This window comes from Pteropus vampyrus, unplaced genomic scaffold (assembly GCF_000151845.1).
Source record: "Pteropus vampyrus isolate Shadow unplaced genomic scaffold, Pvam_2.0 Scaffold27, whole genome shotgun sequence".
In the NCBI taxonomy this organism is placed as follows: Eukaryota; Metazoa; Chordata; class Mammalia; order Chiroptera; family Pteropodidae; genus Pteropus; species Pteropus vampyrus.
Genome location: NW_011888808.1, coordinates 10,326,015 through 10,348,875, shown reverse-complemented (window position 1 = coordinate 10,348,875; position 22,861 = coordinate 10,326,015). Strand labels below are relative to the sequence as shown.

General features: G+C 41.6%; 1 protein-coding gene across 5 annotated transcripts in view; it reads right to left on the bottom strand.

Annotated features, from left to right (window-relative positions):
* Positions 1-8,861: 8,861 nt before the first annotated feature.
* Positions 8,862-22,861, bottom strand: part of NPR3 (natriuretic peptide receptor 3) — a 68,434-nt gene continuing 54,434 nt past the window's right edge. For 3 of the 5 annotated variants that reach the window (XM_011356460.2, XM_023528491.1, XM_011356458.2), the window contains 4 exons: positions 19,226-19,320; positions 17,432-17,567; positions 15,250-15,337; positions 8,862-14,222 (listed from right to left, as the gene is read on the bottom strand). In XM_011356460.2, coding sequence (XP_011354762.1) covers positions 14,111-14,222; positions 15,250-15,337; positions 17,432-17,567; positions 19,226-19,320 — 431 coding nt within the window. In that variant the 3' untranslated portion in view covers positions 8,862-14,110. The remainder of the gene's footprint in view (positions 14,223-15,249; positions 15,338-17,431; positions 17,568-19,225; positions 19,321-22,861) is intronic. The other 2 variants (XM_011356461.2, XM_011356459.2) reach the window with 1 other exon arrangement.

Below are 22,861 nucleotides of genomic sequence, written 5' to 3'. Positions count from 1 at the left end.
AAGAAAGAAAGAAAGAAAGAAAGAAAGAAAGAAAGAAAGAAAGAAAGAAAGAAAGAAAGAAAGAAAGAAAGAAAGAAAGAAAGAAAGAAAGAAAGACATTGCCACCTCATACCCATTAGGATGGCTACTATGAAAAATAAAAAAATAACAAGTGTTGGCAAGGATATAAAGAAACTGGAACCCTCATGCATTGTTGGTAGGAATGTAAAATGGTGCAGCCGCTATGGAAAAACAGTATGGTGGTTCCTCAAAAAATTAAAAATAGAACTACCATATGATCCAGTAATCTTACTTCTGGGTATATATTCAAAAAATTGAAAGCAGTCTCAGGGAGATATTTGCACACCCATGTTCATAGCAGCACTATGAACTGTAGCTAAGAGATAGAAGCACACCAAATGTCCATCAAAAGATGAATGTCATACAACCAAGAATACTTTATCCAGCAAAGCTATCATTTAGAGTTGAAGGAAGGATAAAGAGCTTTCCAGACAAAAATCAGCTAAAGGAATTTATCACCGCCAAACCAGTATTACAGGAAATGTTAGAGGAACTTCTTTAAGGAAAAAAAAAAAAGTATCAAAAATAGGAATAAAGAATGGTAACAACTACATTCCTATCAATAAGCACCTGAAATGGAAAAGAATTAAGTGCTCCAACCAAAAGATAGAGTAGCTGAAAGAATAAGAAGACAAGACCCCTACATATGCTGCCTATAAAAGACTCACTTCAGATTAAAAGACACACACACACTAAAAGGAAGGGGATGGGAAAAGACATTGCTTTGATGGACCTAGAAGGTATTTAAGTCAGACAGAGAAAGATAAACACTATATGATTTCATTTATGTGTGGAATCTAAGGAATAAAAAGAACAAACTAATCAAAAACAGACTCACAAATATAGTGCACAATTTAGTGATGGACAGAGAGGAAAGAGGTTTGGGGGCCTGGGAGAATGGAGTGAAGGGTTAAAGAAGTACAAATTAGTAGCTGTTGGATGGTCACGGGGATGGAAACACGGCATAGGGAATGCAGTTAGCATTAATACGCTGGCTAGGTGGAGGGTCAGGGGAGGGAGGGTGCAATTGGGGGGATCATTTTACAAACTATGTAGATGTCTAACCAATGTACTGTATATTTGAAACAAATTAAAATAAAGAAATTAATAATAATAATAAAAGATGAATGTCAAAACAAATGTGCTATATACATTCAGTGGAATATTATTTGACCTTAAAAAGGGAGGAAATCCAATCACATGCTATAACATGAATGAATCTTGATGACATTATACTAAGTAAAATTAGCCAGTCACAAAGAGACAAATACTGTATGATTCCACCTATATGAAGTATCTAGTAGTTAAATTCATAGAAGCAGAAAGAAGGATGGTGGTTACCAGAGGTGAAAGGAAGAAGAAAAGGGGAATTATTCTTTAATGGGTTCTAGAATTTTAGATTTGCAAGATAAAAAATTTCTGAAGATCTGTTTCACAACAATGTGAATAATACTTAACACTACTGAACAGTACACTTAAAAATGGCTAAGACAGTAAATTTTTGGTAAAAAGTTGGTTTTTACTGCAAAAGACATTTCCAATTCCCTCATCGGCAGTTAACTTCATGAGATGTTGGGTGAGAGACAGATAACCAGAAGATGGACGGGGGAGGGAATACAGAATTTTAAGGGGTCTGGACTTGTCTGTTCTTCGCAGTGATTTGGGAACTATTGATGCCATAGAATGTAAATGAAGACAGAGCTGAGACAATAACCTCAGAATACAAAAGGGGTCGAAGAGGTTTATGCAAGACCTCCTTTCCGCTAACTTCAGGTCTCCTCAATTCTGAAGGTCTTGATAGATCCACATCTTTTGATAGCACAGGCCCACCCATCTCTCTTCCTTGGAATTTATACTACCTGAACTGTCAAAGCAGAGCGGTCTTTGTGTTATTTGCCTCTATTTGTGCTGGGGAGGAGACTAAGAGAAATTAGTACATCTTGGGAGCTAAAATACAAGAGTGAATTGGCCTGGGGGGGAAGCTAGGGGATCATATTCACGGTTCTTTAGGTTGAAGCAAGGTAATTTTTCAAAACAGTTAAAAACCACATGATAACAAAGAGCTGAAAACAATCCCAGCCAGTGGGTCAGACCCTAAAACACAGAAACTAGTAGTCTGGACCAGTCTGGAATAGAGACCTCCATTACCCAAGTGGGAAGTGTGACCAATTGAGATTTAAGGACCTGATCAGATGGTTCAAAGCGCAGCAAAATATATCTGATGCCCCATCAAAAAGCTCTTCCCGGGAGCAACACAGACCATGCCATACAGAAACTCATCTAGCCTCAGAGACCCTGATTCAGGCCTTTGCCAATGCCTGACCCTTCCTACTGAGATTAAGAAAAGACATCCATTGTTTACCTCATTCGATCCACTTTACCTCAGGTTGCAAAAACTTCATTTCTGGCAGTACGGAAGATAGGATTACCTGGAAACTGCCCACTATAGAACAGCTAGACGTTCTGGACATATATAACAAATATTCCTGTAAGTGTATAGCTGAGCTGACCAGAAAATTAGGAGAAAGCTCCAGGGGCCCAGAATGCAGAAGGAACTGAGTAAACACCACAGTGACAGCTTTTGTCATGGCCACCTCAAGTCTGGGAGAAGAATTGGAGGTCTCAGGAAATGGCACCACGCTGTCCTGTCAGGAATCCAGCTGACACCTAAAAGGAGAAAAGGAACACGCAGTTACAGTAAAAGCAGAGCTCCTTATCAGTGATGCTCACCCTCCTCGAGCAAGGAATTTCATGTTTTCCCTAGAAGGTAAATATGACAAGGTCATTAGCCCTGAGATGACTCACTGACATGCACCCAGAGTAGCTGTATGTTCCCCGGGAGACCCCCCATTGGCATTGCGGGCTGTAAATTATGGTCATTCCTAAGAGGTAACAAGAGAGGTTCTGTCAGCTGTGCAATTACTTTGTTTTGGCAGGACACTTTGGAGTCAAGAAAACATTGGCTGGAGTTCAAGGCCAAGATTTTGGATCAGCTGCCACCATAATTTTTCAGAAATGTGATGACTATTCCTCAACAAATAGTTTCCTAAGTAGGCTGCAGGAATGTCTCCTGTACATGTTCAATAGGGGCTTAAGGAATGAAGCCCTTGGGGATCTACCAGTCCAGCCAAGTGACCATGGGCTTCCCCAGCAAAGGGTGAGAAGTTCTGGTCGCATCAGAAATCCTCCTCACCAAATGTAGTGAAGGAATTAACAGAATGGCTTTACCTGGCATAGGACATGCCTGGACTCTGTATCTTCTATAGGAGATATGAGTACAGTAATATGAAATCTATCAAGGTTACCTAGCTAGACCTCTCTTCTTCGCTGAAAGTTCTGTGTTAAACTAAACAATGTAGGCTTCCTCCACTCGGTATTACGTGTGGATGTAATAATAGTGAAGAGGAGAACCATGTGAACATCTGAATGACCCCTGACCCTCCAGACAGCCACTGGATGCCCTGTCTTCATTTCTTGCCTCGACATAGTCTTTCATTTATATATTAGATAGCATCACTCATACTTAAAAAAAACTCAGGGGATCATTGAAATGTGAATACCCAAGTCTATGGCTTGGCATGGAGAACATTCCTTGCCCATATTTTTAAGCAGCATAATACTGCATCTAGATGAACGCTCTATTATTAACACTATATGCTGTGGTTGTCACGGGAAACATTTACCACATACCTGCGTTCCTAAGATAGAAAAAAGATAAAGTTTGAGTGGTGGGAGGCTGAGTGTGAAATTGATAGTCAAATATTGACTCAGAAATACCATTACAAAAGTACAGATGTGGAGGCACGGAGCTTATTTGGCCAGTGAAGGTAGAGAGAGAAAAATAACCTGTCCTTCAAGGGCAGTAGCTGGGCCACATAAAAAACATCCTATAAAGATGAGGCAAGCCATTAATTTATTACCAATTACTACATATATTTTATTAATTTTATAGGATAAAATTAAGTATATTAAAAAGTGTTTGCTCTATAAGAGATTAAAAAGAGATAGTGGTGGTTCTCTGAGAGTTATAGCGCAAAACGGAGGTCGATGCCGGATGTCTCATTCTGTTTAGGAAATTACATTCATTATTCTTGAGAGAGCCTGTAAAATTTCTCTGCTCTACTATGAGTGTGCTTAGATTGGTTCTACATTATAAATATAATATTTCAAATGTCACAAGAGATAGTATTATGCAAACAGACATGGACTGAAGTCTTACTGTATTTCAATCGATTCTCATTGAATTTCGATTGTTCCTCGTTGAATTTTTATTTTCTAAATTTTTTATCATGTTTCCTACTTTACCACATGTGCCATGTATGGATTTGTGGTGTGTGGGGTGGAAGCTGTAAATTGAGGAGGAACTGGGGGAGATCTAGAAGGTTCAACCGCACAGCTTCCGATTGTCAGATGCTTCGTGATTCTCCTTCATTTGTGGCACCCTCCCCTTCCCATTGCTTAACGGGCAGTGCATACACAAACCTCACTAAAATACTGAGGGGTTTCTTATGAGATAACAATTTGGGAATACTAGCTGAGGCCAACCATAAAAGCGTTTTTTGTATTTTAAGGATTTCTCTTACAGGAATCAAAATCTTTGATCTCCTGGCAGGGCCATTATTAAGCTGGGAAGTTCGTCCTAACATTCAAAGTTCTTTTTAGGGTCTGAGATGTTCTTCATCTTCTAGCATAAAAAAAAAAAGCACTAGATAGGCTTTTGAAGCCTGGGGCTTTAGTTCTGGGTTTACTGTTTACCAGCTGTGAGATTTCGAACTGATCATTTAACGTCTCAGAACTTCAATTTCCTTCTCTGTGAAAGAGAAGCGTCATTAATGGATTGAGTTCTGGGTTTACCTGGAAGGAAGAAGAGAATGGTAGACAGTGGTGTGCTGATATGCACTTGACAGACAGGTCCGTGACGGGAACACACCGTGATTTATAGCGTTTGTTGATTTCCATGGCATCAATACTCGTAGATGGCCCCTTTCCAGAGACCATTGTGATGTCACTGAATGTGGAGCTGGGAAGAGATATCCAGTAGCACCCCATGATTTTGTATTTCCATATGGATACTTTACCGATAGATTAAATATAAATAACCTCAAATCCATAGATAATAGTCAAATGTAATGAAAAAATTGGAAAGTGATTTTCTGAGTATTTATACCCTTCACTTCAACAATAAAATTTAGTTGTCAGTTTATGTAATTTAGTTTTTAAGAATGGCTGTGTTCACCAAGCAGCTCACGAAGCAACCGCACACAACCAGCGGCTTTGGCATCTTTTACATGACAGATGTGAACCAGGAATGGCAATAGTTCTTAAATAAAATCTGGCAAAGACTTCAGGCCAAAGCTTACTTGAAAGAGACGATATAGGCTCTTGGATGGGTGGAAATGAGAATCGAACTCAAGAAAAGCATCCGCACCGATGCAGGGTTTTGGCCTCAGGGGCTTTACTTCTCCTCAGTCAAGACGGCTCAATTTAGAAAAGACTTAAAGGAGAATAAAATAACGTTGTCATGTTTTTATTTGGAGGGGAGACACTAAGTAGACGTCTCTAACCTGCTGTGGCATTGTTACCACTATCATTACTGTTATCATTACGAGCTGATAATAATAGTGATTTGTTTCACTGTAGAAGCTGCTTATAACTGTTGCTCAAAGTTCAACGCAGGAGGCTGGGGTTTTTGGGTTTTTTTGTTTGTTTGTTTGTTTGTTTTTTTCGTTTCGTTTTTAGAGTCAAAAGGAAAGTTTATTAGAAGAGAGGTAACACTCCCCAGACAGAGTGTGGCCTCCTCTCAGAGGCAGAGAGCGAGAGGGTAGTGGGAGGGCAGTGAGTAGGCCTGGAGGTTTGAGGCACAGCTACGAAAACCTTTGAAGGGAAGGCAGTGGTCTGAGTCGTTTGCGCTGCCAACTGTTTTGGTTTGAAGGTGACTTGTTAATCGCTTGACTAGTCGGGATGTGAGGAGGACAAAGAGAAACTAGTAGGATCTGGGCTGGGGCACGGGTTTTGTCTGGCGCTACCATAGTTGAATCGAGGAGGGCGTGTACTCTTGCTCATTCTTCATTTTACTCCTGAATAAAATGCTGAGAATAGTCATAAAGTGGTATTCAGTTAAGATCCCAAGTGGCAAATTTTATTTAGATACAGTCTCTGGCTGGATTTTTTTCCTGAAAACATAAAATACCTTTGACACCACCCAAGAGGCTCCTCAGGGGAGAGCCCAGGTCTTCCCCCGCACAGCCGGTTTTTCTCAAGCATTCCGTGAAGCCGGTCCACGCCCCCATCAGAGGGCACCCAGCACTGGCCACCGCACGATAGGATGTGGAGAGCCTGGAACGCAGCCTCGCACATGCTTACTCGACCCCGTTCTGACTGTGAGAGGCCCTTTTGGAAGCGTGGTTTGTCTCTGTCTGGTCTGTGGCCTCTAGGCCCAGGAGAAGAAGGCTTCCATAAGTCCCCGGAACTTTGTGACTTCGATGCAGTCATTTCCCACCAGCCTGCATGACGCTTGGTCTCTCTTGGCCCACCGAAGTAGTGGTGGGATCAGAATCCCTTTTTGTCTACACTAGGAAATCCCCTCAGCCACTGACACCCTTATGAGGAGCCATGGCTGCACTGCTGGGACAAAATCTCAGCATCCTCAAAGGATCCCTGGGGAGAGGCAGCCGCTGGAGGGGAAGGTGTTCTCTAGGACACACGAGGGTCCTTTACGTTGTGGGGGGGAAGGCGCTGCTCTGACCAATCACAGCTGCTCGCGTCATTTTCCCAGGGGAGTGAAGTCCAGGGAGCGGTTCTTAGGGCCAGAGGTGTGCGGCAGGTGTGACCCCTGTCCAGCTGTGGTGCCTCCACTTTTTGGAGGAGACAGATGTGAATGAAACTGCTCTGGCTGGCCCTCTGAGCTCCGGAGGCAATGTGGCCATTACTGTCCCCCTCTGGGCCCTCGTCTGGACCCTTCGGACGAGGGACAGTGTACAGAAAAGAGGCCTCCTCCTCCTCGTCTCTCATCTCATTCTCCAGAGGGGAAAGACGGCTTGTCCTCAAGCCCCGTCATCTCGAAAGGGCTCAAAAATGGCCAACTGAGGGTTTCGTCTCCTCATCCAAGGAAACGGGAGAGTATAATAATTACTCTCTTGAATGCTTCACTATGTGCTAAATTTGAAGTCCTCACAGCAGCCCCATGAAGTTGGAACTATGATTATCCCCATTTTCACCCAGTCTGCACAGCCACAAGCAGCAGAGCCAGGCTATAAACCCGAGGAGTCTGGCTCCAGTGTGTCTTCATCTGCGAAATGGAAACGATAGAGCTTCAGCAGCCAGTGATGGTCGGGGGTGCACAAAGCCTGCAAAAGGAACTATTTTTCTTGGTTCTAGTTCGGTGCTAATAGATGGTTCATTAAATTGCTATTTTTTTTTAAAGACACGCAGCCATTGGTACCTCTCCCAATCCAATAGTAGTTTCTATTTAAGTCAACCCCAGAAGCCCATGATTTAGGGTTAGGGTGGGGCCCTGAATCCATGGTGTTTGGAGCTCCCTAGGGCTCCTCTAAGGGACACACACCCCCCACTAGCCACAGTCATGAGGCAACTTTGGCCCATTGTAGGACGTTGGGTATGTATGAAGAAGTGCAGGACAGATGGGGACGTAAGACATGGGGTGGAAAGATTCAAGGAAGCCATGGTCTCCAAGGCAATATGGGAAAGTAGTGGGAATACTCTGTGTTATGGACTGAATGTTTGTGCCCCACTAAAATTCATAGGTTGAAGCCCAATCCTCCAGGATGGCTGTGTTTGGAGATGGGACTTCTAAGGAGGTAATTAAGGTTAAATGAGGTCATAAAAGTTGGACTCTGACCCGATAGGATTAGTGTCCTTAGAAGAAGAGACACGAGATCCCCTCTCCCCTGCTCCCGCCACCCCTCACCTCACAGACACACCTAGGAAAGGCCATGTGAGGGTACAGCAAGAAGAGAACATCTACGAGTCAGGAGGAAAGTCCTCACCAGGAACCACATCCTCCGGAACCATGAGGAATAAATTGTGTAAGCCCTCTAGTCCGGTGCTAAGACATCCCGTGTTTCCTGGAGGTTTCCCGGCCCACCTTTCACTCCCGCAGTGCCCCCTACCCTGCCCCCATCCCACTCCCACCCCCACCCCCAAGTCAGCCTCCTGTGGCAGCTCCTTCTCAAGCACCAGCGCCAGTGTGAGTGGCTCTTGTATTCTCAGGAGACCTCATCGGTGGTGGGGGCAGCAGGAAGGACAAGGGGAGCATTGCTCCGACCATGAGAATCGCCATGTGTTGTTTCTGGGGCTTAAAATAAACCTTAACTTCCCAGATAGTGAAGCAACTTTTTACAACCCAGAGGCAACTGACGATGCTTGAGGAGGGTTAGTCTGCTTAGTACGCTGCTCTTAAGAGTGACAAAACTAACTGAGGACCTCTTCAAAGTGGGTAAGGGACATCACAATGAGGTTGATGAAGCCACCTATGTAGCTACGTAACTGAAGTTCTCAAACTTCAGAGACTCAAGGTAATATTATTCATGCAGATTACTTCCCTTACCTGCCAATTCAAGGTTGACTCCTCATTTTAAAAATAAATTCTTTTTTTTATTTCTGTAAATTTCCCTTTGCTGGGCAGAAATTCTTGAGTTCTTTCAGAGGTACCATCCAAACAATAAAGTTTATCATATCCACCAATTGATTTTTTACTTAAACTCATCCTAGGAGAATAGAAAGTCCTCAGAGAATATGGATATATGTAGTGTGTGGTTGCTCGAATTATGAACAAGAAAAGCTTTCAGTGGGATGTATTTTTTAATGAGAACACGTTGTTATACTGTGAGCATGTGGCATTCTTGCTTAATAGAAACATTTACAAGAACACATACACATTTATATCCAATACCAAATGAAATAGGTACTTTAAGTGACCAGTTTGCACCAGAAATAAAATATATTATACAAAACAGGGGTTATATCCACAGTCAGAATTCTCATTTTCTACACAACAATAAATTAAATCACATTATATGCAGATAGTTCTACTTACATTAGAATAATAAGCTGTATGTAGCTTGTGCAGCTTTTACTTTTACTTTTCTACCAGACTTATGGTAGGTTTGTATTGTTTGGTAATCTTGTATTTAAATTAACAATGAATAATAAAGCCCAGAAGACCAGGGCTGCAGAAGTAATCCTCCACAGTGCCTACACCATGCCCTCCTGGTTTCGCCCATTCCTCGTGCACAGGGAACAAACCTCGGATCCCCAGGGCCCAGCGAAAGGGTCTGCAAACTCAACAGCGCCTTCCAGCTCTCCAGGGCACCGCATTGCTGTCTCGTACGTAAGACACACCACAGTGAACATTGTCAGATCTCGGCATTGAATGATAAACAGAACATCCTGCTTCGAAATATAAATTTTCCTTCCAAAATCCAAATCAACCTTCTCTGCCGAATTATTATGTGCTGCAATAGCTTTGTTCTCTTAGCAAATAAGAAACAATTTGGTAGGCTATGTTGTGACTTACACTTGGTGAATGGGCCCTTTATTCCTTGTTGCATAGAAATGTAGGTCTTTAAACACATGAATCAAAGCAATGCAGCATTTTTGCTAACTCTTAATTCCACTTGTTCAAATCTCTCCCCTGGGAATCATCCCACAACTGATACATCAAAGTACTAGTACAATGTATGGATTTTTACTTCTGAGACTCGGCTCCCATAGAAACCCTTCCCGTGTCTGAAGTAGATGAAAATATGAACGTTAACAGCATCAGCTGGTTTAGAATTGCTTTGCCTTTGGTATGAATTAACATTAGTGGTTAATGAGAAATTTGAACAAATTCTAATCCAGCACTTTTTGAAAGTCATTTTAATCCTAGAGTCTAGCTATGGGATATGTCTGCAAGAGCTATGGATGAGCTCGACCTGCTGAAGACCAAAGCCAGGCTTGTTGGAGTCTATGCACATCACAGGCTTGAACTATCCCAGAGCATGTGTGGTCACGTTAGCTTAAGGGTTCTGATCAAAAACCAGCTCCACTCTTACAGCCAGCACCGTGTTGTCGTCTTACGCTCTGAGGAAGTATGGAGGTCCCACTACAAGTTCCGCCTGCCTGGGGAGATGCTGACGCATCTCTGGAGCCGTAATGGATGGGGGATGGGTGTGGGAGAGGACGGGGTGGTAAAGACAGTGGCAGTGTGCAATTGTACCCTCTTCTGTTTCTTTTGGAGAATCGAGCTCCTGATTCTTCTTTCTGGGTGTGCCTAAGCTTCTTGTTGAGTCTGGCTGTTGAAGAGGGACTAAATTATTGGTTATTCCAAGTTCTAAAGATCAACTGAAAAAGAAACAGAGCTTCCGGAACAGCACCATCTCATTCTCTCTGCTGCCACACTGCCCCTAAAACATATTCCATGTTTTTAGACAATTTCAGTTTTTCCACGAAAGAAGTTCATTCAGTTCATTATCAGCTTCTTCATGATGCACTGAACCTCAGAGCAATAACTAAACAAACGCATGAAACAGATCAAGCAGCCGAATTTTGGTTAACATTTGGCTTTATGACAGCATCCACTCAGCATCTAAGTTCTTTGTGTCCCAAAAGAACTTAGAAACACAGGCATGTGTTCCTTTCAGCTTATAAATACTCCCTTAATACCAGTAGCATAATATTCTATTTGGTCTCCTAAACAGATTTCCACAAATAGCCACTGTATACTCACTCACAAGAAGGTGATGTCACTGGAACCTACTTTCTGAATTCCTGTCACTGTCCATATGAGATCTATACAGTGGCCTTCATCTCCCCGCTAACGGCATCCCTTACACTGCCAACATCAGCGACAACCAGAAGGAAAGTAGTTCATCAAGGGCAAAGAGGACACAGGTGCCTTGAAGACGTTTAAGACCCTAGAAGCCTGTGAATAGGGAGAAGCATCTGGATATAAAGTCTTTGAATTTAAGGAAGAGAAGAAAAGAAGGCATCCTCTTTCCATACATTTCTCCCTTCCCTCCATTAAATATCACTTCTGAAATGGAAAGAACTATTTTAAAGCCTGTAGAACCATGTCTGTAGTTCAGAAAAGGCCAAGTTAATGGCTCTTCTGAGAAGTATAATGTAGGGGCTTCCTCGTGGAACCGGGAGTCAGTCTCGGGGAAGAAAGGCACGCTATACAGAAAATGCTTTCTGGGTACAAGTGCTCATCTAGGGAAAGCTTTCATTTCTGAGTCCAGGAAAAAAAAATCTAAGAAGGTGACAATAACAGCCATAAAACCTACACTTATTTCCAACACCACGAGTGTGTACAAAAAGTATATACTCATTTTGACCTGTATCACTGTCACCTGATGTTTGGCCAGATGAGAAAATACTGATGGAGTATCCCTTTTTAAATCTGAACATGCTAAAAATTTACAGAATGATTTAAGAACTAAAGCCCCAATTATTTTACTATATGATATGCGGCTACTGGTGGACTGTGAGTGACTAGTTGTCAAAGATGTTGCTTAGCAGTTAGGAACTTAAATCCCAAATTGTAATTTCCACAGGCCTTAACCCAGGGTAACCTTGGGCCAAACACCTATGCTTTTAACAAAGATTTCCAACTTAATGGAGTTTTCAAAACTTAACAGAGTTTTGGTAACTCATGATGATTTCAAGGAAGAAAGAATAAACAGAGATGTTAATATACAATCAATATTAAGAACCCTAGAATTGCTTTAAGACTGGAAGAGAATGGCATCCACATATGAGAAACCCCGTGATTTGTTGTGCCGTTTTTAAAAGACTAAATTCTTATGATTTTTAAGTTTAGAATTATTCCTCTACTTAAAGTAGAAATAAAAGATGTTTGCTTTTAAAATGTTAGAGTTAACACTGGGCCCCTACGTAGGTTCTAGAAAGGTCGGAAACGTTTGTATCCAAAGACTGCAACCAGGTAGAGTGTTTTTCCCCCTGTAATAAGCACATAGGCTTGAAATTTTAATGTTTTTACAAACACAAGATAAAATATATGGACAACATCACTGAAAAATAAAAATGAGAGAGAAATAAGCTCTCAATTCACAAAAATAAAATGGATGCAAACCTTCCATTCTGTTTTCACGCTGAAGAGCCTCGAGCTGTTAAACGCTTTGCTTTCCAGGCTTTTGCTTCCCAGTTTCTCTTCCTACATTAGAATTTCTGCAGTTTGCCTCTCTTGCCTTCTTTTTCCACCTTTTTTCGAATCCACCACATTTTCCTTTGCATCCAACATGGAGTACTACGACCTAGTTGTTTCAGTCGGTCATAGTTCATTCTTTTATCATGTTCTCCAGCTGCCTGCAATCCATTTTTAAACAATAAAGGGGAAATATATATCTCGCTCAGAGATAACCCATTTGCTTTGACCGGCTGAAGTAGGAGTGCCAGAGGCAGACTCCTCCGTGGGAGCAAGCCGGGGTCAGCTTCCACTGCTCGCGGTTTTCACCCGCTCTGCCTCCGCCACTACCTGTGTGAACTATCACCTCCATCACTACCAAAGAATTGTTCAAACGCCCCTATTTTCCTCCCTACACATGGCCTTTTGTAGACATTAAGATAACTTTTAAAACTGTTTTCCACGTACTCAAAATGTCATCAAGGACCTGGTGACGTGATTACAAGGTGGTATGCTCACCCAGCAACTTCCCATTCTTCCCTCACTGTCTATTTTCTCCACAAATTATAAGTGAAAGTGGCACCCTGAATTTAAACCTGTGTGCAGAATACTGGGTGCAAAGTAGATATTCAGTAAATACTTATTCGACTTTGTTCAAATTCCTTATATCCACACCCAACCCACTGTTAGACGGGTTATTGGTGGGTGATTACGAAGCTCCATGGAGTCGAAGGAAGGAGAAGGTAGAGGCTCATTAGATTTCCTCTTTAAACCAAAATTGTCACTGTAAATTTCAGTAAAACGTCACGTATGAATTTTTTAAATTTATCATTTTGGTGCTTCCCCTCAAGTTTCTACCTCCCTGTAATTCTAGTAAATGTCACCCTTGATTCTGAAACTTATCGTGTGGCCAGAATTGGAAGGGGTACATCCCTAAAATAACTTGCATTTAAAACAGGTAAATCGATGCACTTCTGTAGAGTCTATAATCTCAATACGTTTTGAGATCTCTGTAATTAAGCAGCAATGTGCATTTGGCTCTGGCCAAGGGGAGGAGGGAAATGGAGAAAAAGAGAAGCATCTTTCATCATCATTGGTTTGTCGTACACTTTACCTATGCTTTTAAAATATAGGTGAAATTAAATCTTCATAATGAAAAAATAGACACATTTTCTAATAGCAAAATAGAAGATTAAAATACTTTAAAATAAAATGTTAGTGTGAAATAGGGCTTTTTTACATTTAAAAAAATGAAACATTTTAGATTGGCTTTTCTTGTATAAATCCTCTTATCTCATTAATAGTTACAACTATCCAGAGCAGCTTCTATGAGACACTGAAGGAGACAGGGAGGAAATTCTTTTCTCAAGATACGAAGTCAGGACCTGAATGTATGCGATTGGACAGAGCAGTCCTCACCCTCCAACCTGCCAGCACGAGAGAAAGGAACGCTGTATTTCTAGCCTTGAGATTTTTCATTACATTTTCCTCTTGTTGGGCGTTAAATTCTTTCCAAGAATATTCTACTTATAAAAATGATTTTATTCTAGCTATAAAACATTTCATTTAAGAAAACCACATTTTATAGCCTTGTGTGAAATGCCCCCAAAGCCATCAAGATATGGAGACATCAGATTTCCAAAACATAAATCTAATCCTATGCCCTTGAAACAGTATAAATGTTTAACAGAGTGACGTTATATCCTTATATTTGTTTGTCATGACATGAAAGGCCAGAGGGGCATGTGGTGATTAATAATTCCTGAGCTTCTAAAGAAATTTTACAATAAAATGACTAACTGCTTAAAAGAATGAGTTCTTCAAGAGCACCCCTTCTGTTCCATTGATGTCTTTCATCCCATCAATCTCCTTAAAGAATCTCAGGCCAGAAGAAAAGCTTTCCTTTTAAGCCACGGAAAAATGAGATCTGATGGAATCTTCCCGTAACTCGCGATGTTTTCCAACATTACGTTCTTCTTGCTGGTTTCGCCTCTCAATGGTTATTCTGTATTTCTTCCTGGGTAAAAGGGAAAATGAATGTAGTAATAAAACCTTACTTGGCTACAAAATACTATGGTTTCTCTTACAAAGAATGCCCTCAAGGGACATCTGGGTTTGGGTTGATAAATGAGAAGTGACAGAATATGAAGCCTGGGTCAGAGGTTGAAGTCGTGTGCCCCAAGGCGTTACGCCCTGTTCGGGGAGGAGAGTTGGCCTGCTTTCTGAAAGGCCACAGAACAAGCCTGCCCCTTCTTCCCTGGGTGCCTTGGTGGTTTAAGTCTTGTCTATTCTACCACCGATGCTCTCTCCAGTTCCCAGGATATGCCCTAGATAAAGATCAGATTAAATGTACTGTGACCAGAGGAACAGGAAGACAGTTGTTCCCACAAAGAGTCACATACACTCAGAATTACATTGCCATGCAGAAATAAAGAAATCCTGGTCTAATGACTTAAGAATAAGCAGCAAACTCAGCCACCAAAGATTACAAAGGAATGGATCGCCCTCGTGATGTGAAACTATCAGTATCTTGGACACACAGAAATATTACAATTTTAAAAGCCTTAGGGCTTACCCACAGTGGTAACTGAGTGTATAGGTCCTCGAAATACTGAGCATAGACCAGCCTGAGAGCATGGACCACTCAGAGCTGCCTCCTCCTCTTCAGCACGTAAACCCAGGCACCTATTTCTGAACTAGAGGAAGCCTGAGAATGGGGTAATTGATTTCTCCTTTGTCCAGATTCCCTCTCCATGTACACATTGGGTGAGTGGTAGGAATTCAGGTCAGAATATTTGTGATCAAAGGACAGCAGCCACTCTGTGGCCTACAGTGGGGTTGCAACAGAAACCCCTGCCCCACTCCCTCAAGTGCGAGCTTACTGATCACCAAATCCGAGGTCACACCAAAGGTGGCTTTGTTCTTCTAACTGCCATGCTTTGGGAGTAACAGCAAGATACGAACAACTCACAAGAGGGATCATGCAAAAGCAAGTGACAAAGGCAATAAAGTAGAATTTTTAAACCCTATAAAGAGGTCCTGACCTGAAAAAGTAGAAGGCCATTAGCAAGCCAGCTCCTAGTAAGGCCCCCACGACAATTCCTGTCACCGCTGATTCCTCTAGGCCACCTGCTTGAAAAAGAAACATAGATAATCAGCGTTCATTGTGAGAATGTCTCATTCTCAATTTAGAGATGTCTAAAATTCTCAAGTGAGAAATGTCTGATTCTAATTTTTCATTCTTTGAAAAGTTTCATTCATTAGAAGGTATTTCTCAATTTTTCACTTGAGGCAAATTTTCCTTTCTTTTTAAGAAAGATTTTCTAGGGGATCCTGCATTTGGTTTTCCAAGTACAAAGCTTAAGAAATATTTAAGAAAGTACTAGATGAACAAACACACTGCTATAAGAAAGCACAATGGGAATAAAAAAGAATTTGAGGAAAGCAGATTCCAGAAGGATTTGAGGAAAACTGGAAAGCGAAGTTTTCAGATCTATCCACACTTCTTGAAGTTTATAGTCAGAGAGGACACTGGCTAGACCATGAGACTGACCCAGCACGTCCTCTTTTCACAGATGGATGCTGACACTTCAAAGTGCTGGAAGATTTGGTGAAAAATTCATTGGGTTAATGTTCTGTTTTTAGATGTTCTCTCACCAAAGCCAGAGTTTCATGTCAAAATGTCCTACATAGCTTTGTGAAAATGTGAGTAACAATTTAAAACAATCTAGTTGAGTGGTGTCCCATTTATTATATAAAAATGATAAACAGCTAGCTCATCTGTAAAGAGTTCAGGCCGCAGCTTTTAATTCATTATCTTATTTAACCCTCAAAACAGTCCTAAGAGTTGGGTACATTTCCTTCATTTTACATCTGAGAAAACCGAGGCTTAGAGAAGTGAAAGAATGCTCCTGGGGTCTCAAAACCAATAAGTGACAAGGGTAGGACTTCAAATCCAGGCCCAATAACTCCAGAGATTGTGTTCTTAACACATATCTGCCTTACTCATTCCTGCAATTATTGCATACACATAAATACCCCACAATTTGAAGGCTGTTCCCAAAACATAATGCATGTACATTTATTAACCTAAAATGACCAACTGGCCTAAAAGACCGATATTTGCTTTGTTCTCCCTCACTAGCTTATAAAATGGTCTTCTTTTTTTTATTATTAGTTTCAAGTATATAGTACATTGGCTAGACATTTATAGTTTCTAAAACGATCCCAATTACTCCATTGCCCCTCGGGCTCTGCATCTAGCCGTTACATTACTGCTGACTGCATTCCCTATGCTGTGCTCCTCACCCCCATGACCATCTTTCAACTACTAATTTGTTCCTCTTTAACCTTCTCCCCTTTCTCCCAGCCCCCACTCCCCTCCCCTCTGGCCGTCAATGTCCTCTGTATTCGTGAGTCTTGTTTTCATTTAGTTTGTTCCTTTCATTCCTTAGATTCTGCATATACATGAAATTGTATAGTATTTATCTTTCTCTGACTTATTTCACATGGCATAATAACCTCTAGGTCCATCCATGTCATTGCAAATGGTAAGATTTCATTTTTTTATGGCTGAGCAATATTCCATTGTATATATGAACCATAACTTCTTTATTAAAAGGGTCTTCTTAAAGCAATGATTTCCAACAACTTTCCTATTTGTAAGCTCCTTAAAGAACATCCACTTGCTTCTATGTTTATGACCAGGCTACTTGTAAATAATAGATTTTACACTTATTTGCCAATTTATAAATTTGTAGGTGTTTAAAAGACATCATCTGATTGGTTCTGAGGGGTAAGAGGATAACTACCAACTTTGAAAGTTAAATTGAGATGCTACAAGAGATAAATAAGTGAGTGACATCTAGTATTTGATATTTTTATTTTCCTTAAAAGGGTAAGCCTCAAATACTAAATGTCATTCATTTATTCATCTCTCGTAGCAAGTCTCACTCGGATTTTCAAAGTTTGCATAGAGTAAGATTGAAGTAAGAGATGTGAAAATAGGGAGAAGCTTTTTACCAGTTTGGAAAAAGATGGAAGAGAAGAAAGACCTAGAAGCCTCTGATGAAGGCAGGATGCCAGTTTGTGACTAGTCTCATGGGTTTTACTACGTCACATTACTTTTTCAGAATGTGAGCTCCTGTATAATCCCTGTCTTTTAAACTTGCATTATACTGATTACCATAGATGAAGAAACAGAGCAAATTAAGTCTCTAAACTTACATGATTTGCAAGGAGAGCTGTTTGTGTGCTCCACAATTCTGGTTTCATCTATTCTCAGTTTTAAAGGTCCCCAAGGATATTTGACATTGGGCCTCATTTCAAAACGACCTTCTTTTCCGAAGTAATCACCAATAACCTATATTAAGGCAAAAAAATATATATATATATATAAAATATATATATATATATATACTGAAAGGTTGATGTTGTCTGTTTCCAAAGCAGGCACAGGGCACAGGGTGGGCCCATCCACCGTTCAATCTGACCACAACAGTGTGTTTCTGAGGACTTTATATAAGTCAAGATTTGCAGTCGCCAATGGTGCTCTCTCAAGGTGAGCATAATTTAGGGAGAACTGTGGCTCCTCGAGGCAAGAAAAGTCATCATATAGAAAACAATAATCTCACAATTCGTGGCTTTTCTCTTGCTTACCAGAGGGGCTGGCGCCCCACCCATCTGCCACAGAGCAGCCCACATGGTCAGCCATCTGTAAGGCCCAAGCTACTTTCAGGGCTGTGTGAGAGAAAGTCAGGGTCCTTTTTAGAGTCAGGTTAAGCATACTACGGGTCAGCCTCACACCACTCAGTCAGCTCGGTGTGGAATTAGAGCATTAAAGAAATATCTTTTAGGAACTTCCTGTGTCACCCTCCTCTGGTTGGAAGGCTATTTCTCGTCCAGACATCAGGGGTTACATTCTCCTCCCTGACGAATTTACCCTAGTTGTGCCATTTCCAGGCTCTCTTTTTCAGTTGTCTCCTCCGGCCCCTGAAAAAGCAGTATTCTTTTATGGCTCAGTTCAAGGTCCTCCTTCAGTGTGTGATTTAAACGGCTGTTTCATCAGCCACCTGAGGCTTGACCTAGAAGTATCTTCCCACCAGGTTTTTAGGATAGGTTTCTCTTTTGTCTGGACACCAAAATAATGCTCCAGGGTGGCCTGTGACATCTCCCCTTTTTCTCCTGAAGGAGTTCCAGCAAGCTCTCACAGGCTATTTTATGTCATAGTAAAAGGAATTCTAGATAATCTCCAGAATATAACAACCACTGGTGTGTACTGAGAACTCACCAGGCACTTCACACACATTCACTCCTCAGCCCTCACAGTGACCCTATCACAGACGGGTGCCGCTCACCTTCTACGGAGCAGGGGAGACTAGAATACCCCTGAGGCCCTGACCACGCCAAGTAGAATCGTTCCACCTGAAACACTGCATATTTGTATAATCTTTATTTATATGTTTCTCATTTTAAGTTTATATAGTACTTGTCTAGGTTTCGTTATACCTGGTACTCACAATGACCATGTGAGATTGGCAAGGAGGCCGTTAGGGTGTCCTAGCCAAGGACACTGAGGCAGGGAGCTCACACCACCAGGAAGCGTCAGAAACTCATCTTTGTGTCCAAGGTACTACTTTCCCTTCATGATGCTGTCCTGAAACTCCATCATCTTTTGCAATATTAACACATGTCCAAAGGAAAAAAATGTTTTGAATTTTAAGGGAGGAAATAAATACACAGTTTGACTTGACCCCTCATCCAGTGATCCTTCCTGCTTCTTATGGCGGAGGTGTGATTTGTGGCCATTTGAAACGTAGGCTTTCCCCACTTCGGATAAACATGGTACCATTTCATGACGCCTTCCCCGATACCTCCAACCAGAAGCGAGCCCTCCCTATTCATAAAGCCCCGGGTTTGGAGGCGACCTTGGGGACAACTATTTGGACGCCAGGACAAACGCATTCTTTGGAGTCTCAGTAAGCAGAAGGAGCAGCTGGAGCAGAGGCCTTGCTCCCTTACCTCCTGGGTGCCCGCCTCTACGTCGGTCATGGCGATCACGGAGAAATCCCCATATCGGTCTCCGTTGGCATCTATGGACACCTGCCCAGCGATACCTAGAGAATGAGATGGGAAGAGCTCCAAGTTAGTTACTTAAAATACTTCCGTCTGCCAACAAAAACCAAAAAAAAAAAAAAAAAAAAAAAAGAATTGACAGGATTTTTTAAACAAACTCATGCCACAGGGAATCTCATCAGACGCTGAGCATTTTTGTTGGCATTTGGAAAGACATTGTAATTTCATCTGTGTCTGCATTCCTAAATTCTTAACATTTCTCCATTTAAAAATGAAAAGAAAAAGAAATAAATGACCTTCTTGGGGGAATATGTTTTTTAAAAAAGATTAAGGCTAATCCTGAAAGCAGCATGCTTATCCCAGAGTTTTGTATTAATCTAAAACAAAAATAAAATGGCCAAGAGGGAGAAGCAGAGGTGTGGTCCGTCCCTAGACTTGTCATGGGTTTGCGTTAGCACGGGACAGATGCGACTGAAGGAAATCCTTCTGGGTCCAGGACTCAGTGAGTGTGCTTTAATCTGGACCCCTTCGGTGCACAGGAGAGAGAGCAGATGGCACCTCAGGGGTCATGGGACCCAAGAGCTAAAGAATAGCTAGTCTTTATCCCACTTGTGTTCATTGTTTTGGTTTTGGGTTTTGGGTTAGGAATTTTTTCCAGTTTTATCAAAATACAACTGACATACATCATTGTATGAGTTTCAAGTATATAGCATAAAGGTTTGACTTACATGTATTGTGAAATGATTACCACCATATGTTTAGTTAATACCCATCGCCTCATACAGATACAATAAACCATCCATTGTTTATCCAGATGTTTTCTAGGTGACTACTAGGTGCTGAATTTAATGCTGCCACTGAGGCAAAGAAGAATCCGACACATTCTCGTCTCAAGGGTGGGTGGGCAGCCTGGACTAGGGATTTAGCTTGTTGGCACTGAGATCGAAGGTTTGCATTTGAATCCGAGCTTTCACATTAACTAGCTCTGTGACACTGAGCAAGGACCGTGCCCTTGGAGCCTCGGTCTCCACTCTCCGGGACTGTGAGAGTCCTAATGGTTACCTCCCTGCCCAGAGGCTGTTGAGGAAATGAAACAAATAAAGCTCTTTGAACACAAATTTAAGAGAAGTTATTTGTTTTCTTCTATTGTTATCACTACTATTGCTCTGCCAGGAATCTAAAAGAGGACTTCTGACCGGGCACATACAACTCAGAAGAGGAGCTGGCAGATCTTGCTGGAGACTCAGGGGGGACTCACTGAAAAAGCAGATCTTTTATAGGAGCCTTGGTGAAGCCTATGATTTGCAGCCATCAGGGCATCGGGCTATTCTAGGCAGATAGGCCAGTCTTGTTAATATTTACAAAGGCACAGAAGCTGAAAGGAAGCAGAGTGACCACGAACTTTTGGGGAGATGGTCCATGTGTATGGAAGGGATCAGCGAGATATAAGTCTGGAACAAGGTGGCCAGAGCATGGAGAGCCCTGAGTGCCCACACGAAGGACTTGAATTTGCCATAGCTAGCAACAGTGGCTTAGGGCAGCTAATCAATAAAAGCAAATATGTATCACTAGTTGATATTAATATGTCTACTGTAATTTTCACAAACTAAGTAATAGAGCGCATATGTCAGCCACATTTTAAGTAACTAAGGCTATTTGTTTTATTTTTAAACTGCGGTAGAGTTCAGAGTAATTCTTAATTGATGTTTCCATTGATTTGTTCTCTCCGGAAGTAAAATGAATGTCTGGGAAAAGGGATCCCAAGGGAAAGTTCCATCCTCAAGTGTGGTTTGGAGAAAGCAAGCATTTGGGTTTACTGTCCTCGGGTTGTGGTTTGAAAGCCCGTTGATTTTTCCAGACTTTGGTCTACTTTGCCAGAAAAAGAATGGAGCTACCGTCCATCTTGATGTTTTGTCTTCTTAATACAGACCGGTTACAGAGGATGCACCTATCTCAAACCTGTGTATCCTTGAAGCCTACACAAGTTTTAAGTCACAGATGTCATTTTTTCATAAGTATATTTATCTCCAAACACATCGGCTAGCCAAAACCTTTTTTCATTCTGTTCAGAGGGGTTTATGATGGTGTTTTGCAGAGTATTTTATAAGACAAGGTGGCCCACGTAATCCAAGACCTCATTACACTTTAAGCTATTACAATTCTGCCAGGAAATGAGGTGGGAACCCTCAGGGTGGCCGATTAGCAAGTGAGACTTCACCTGAGAGTACTGTACATAAGGTGAGATTGTCAAGTTGACAGCAGAACTTTCCTGTGCATAAATAATGAGACTTTCCACCCTCATTTCTATTGGCCTGTAGTGGAGCTCAAGGTTTGAGCCACAGTCCTATTTACCTTGTCACTCTGACCTCTCACACAGAGAGGAGATTTAGCTTCTTCCCAGGCCATGGTTGAGAGTTGGTCATAGGTTTCTCGGTAATAAAAGCTAAATTCGTCAAATAACATCCAGAGTATTTTTCCCTTGAGAACTTAATGGTCACTTACAGTGACCATTAAAATTAAAATTGTTTTTAATTTTAGGGAGGTTAGAGTTTTTCTTAGAGCTCTTTTGGGGGCTACCCTCAGTTTGATCATTGTTTAGCAAATAAAATGGAAACTTACCTTGGCTTCAATCATCTTTACATTTGGACAAATGAGATTCTAAGTTTAGACCGAACTAAACAGTTGATTGTTTGGGGGGCTCATTTCATATTACTTGTATAGACCTGGTCCTAAGATGGAAGATGGCTTAAGGGAAAATTTCATCCATGCCCTCTAAAAAAAACTCAAGTCCAGCCATTGCGGGCACCTGCCCTTCCCTTAACGACCTCCCTCAGAAGACCAAGAACAAACGACCACACCACGTAGTGAGGAATAGCTAAGAAAGGGATGTGGCCTACCAAGGTTGTGTCCACACACACACACCAGTTTCTCAGTGTATTAGACACAACTTCTGGGAAGTTTGACTCTGTCCTAAGATGCTCCCTAAACTATCCTATTTGATTCCAGCTCCACAGCTGAAGCAGTCAGAGGTTGAGCAAGACAATCCTGGAGGCTTATTTGTTCATGTCCTACAATCTGTCTAAAGTTAAAGCAGATGTCACTCTAGTTTTGAGTAAGATGTGGCATCCACTAAAACCACCATGGAGCAATAAAATCCACCAATTGTCACCATAGCTGCTACCCAGACCATTCTAGCTGGAACTTGGCCCCTTTGTACTGTCCTACCCCTTCTAATAACTGGGAGAGGATAAATCAGTGGAGTGGATAAGAGTCCCAGTTAATAAAAAAAATGTGTGCCCCAAACCTAGACTTGGCAGTACTTGTTCCCATCATTGAAAATTATGTTAGCTGGATTGCAAACCAACATAGGCATAGCCCCAATGCACTGAAGAGTTCAAAGGAAGAGTTAGCATGATGCAGAACTGAACGAGCCCTTGTCAGTCATCAGCTAGTCCAACCCTCTTAGTCCAGGGGAAGAAAGAGAAGCCTAAGGGACTGAAGTTAGAGTCAGTGGCTAGGATGCAGGTTTCCTGACCCCTGGTCCAATGATTTGTACTCTGTGTCAGTGGTTCTCACAAGATA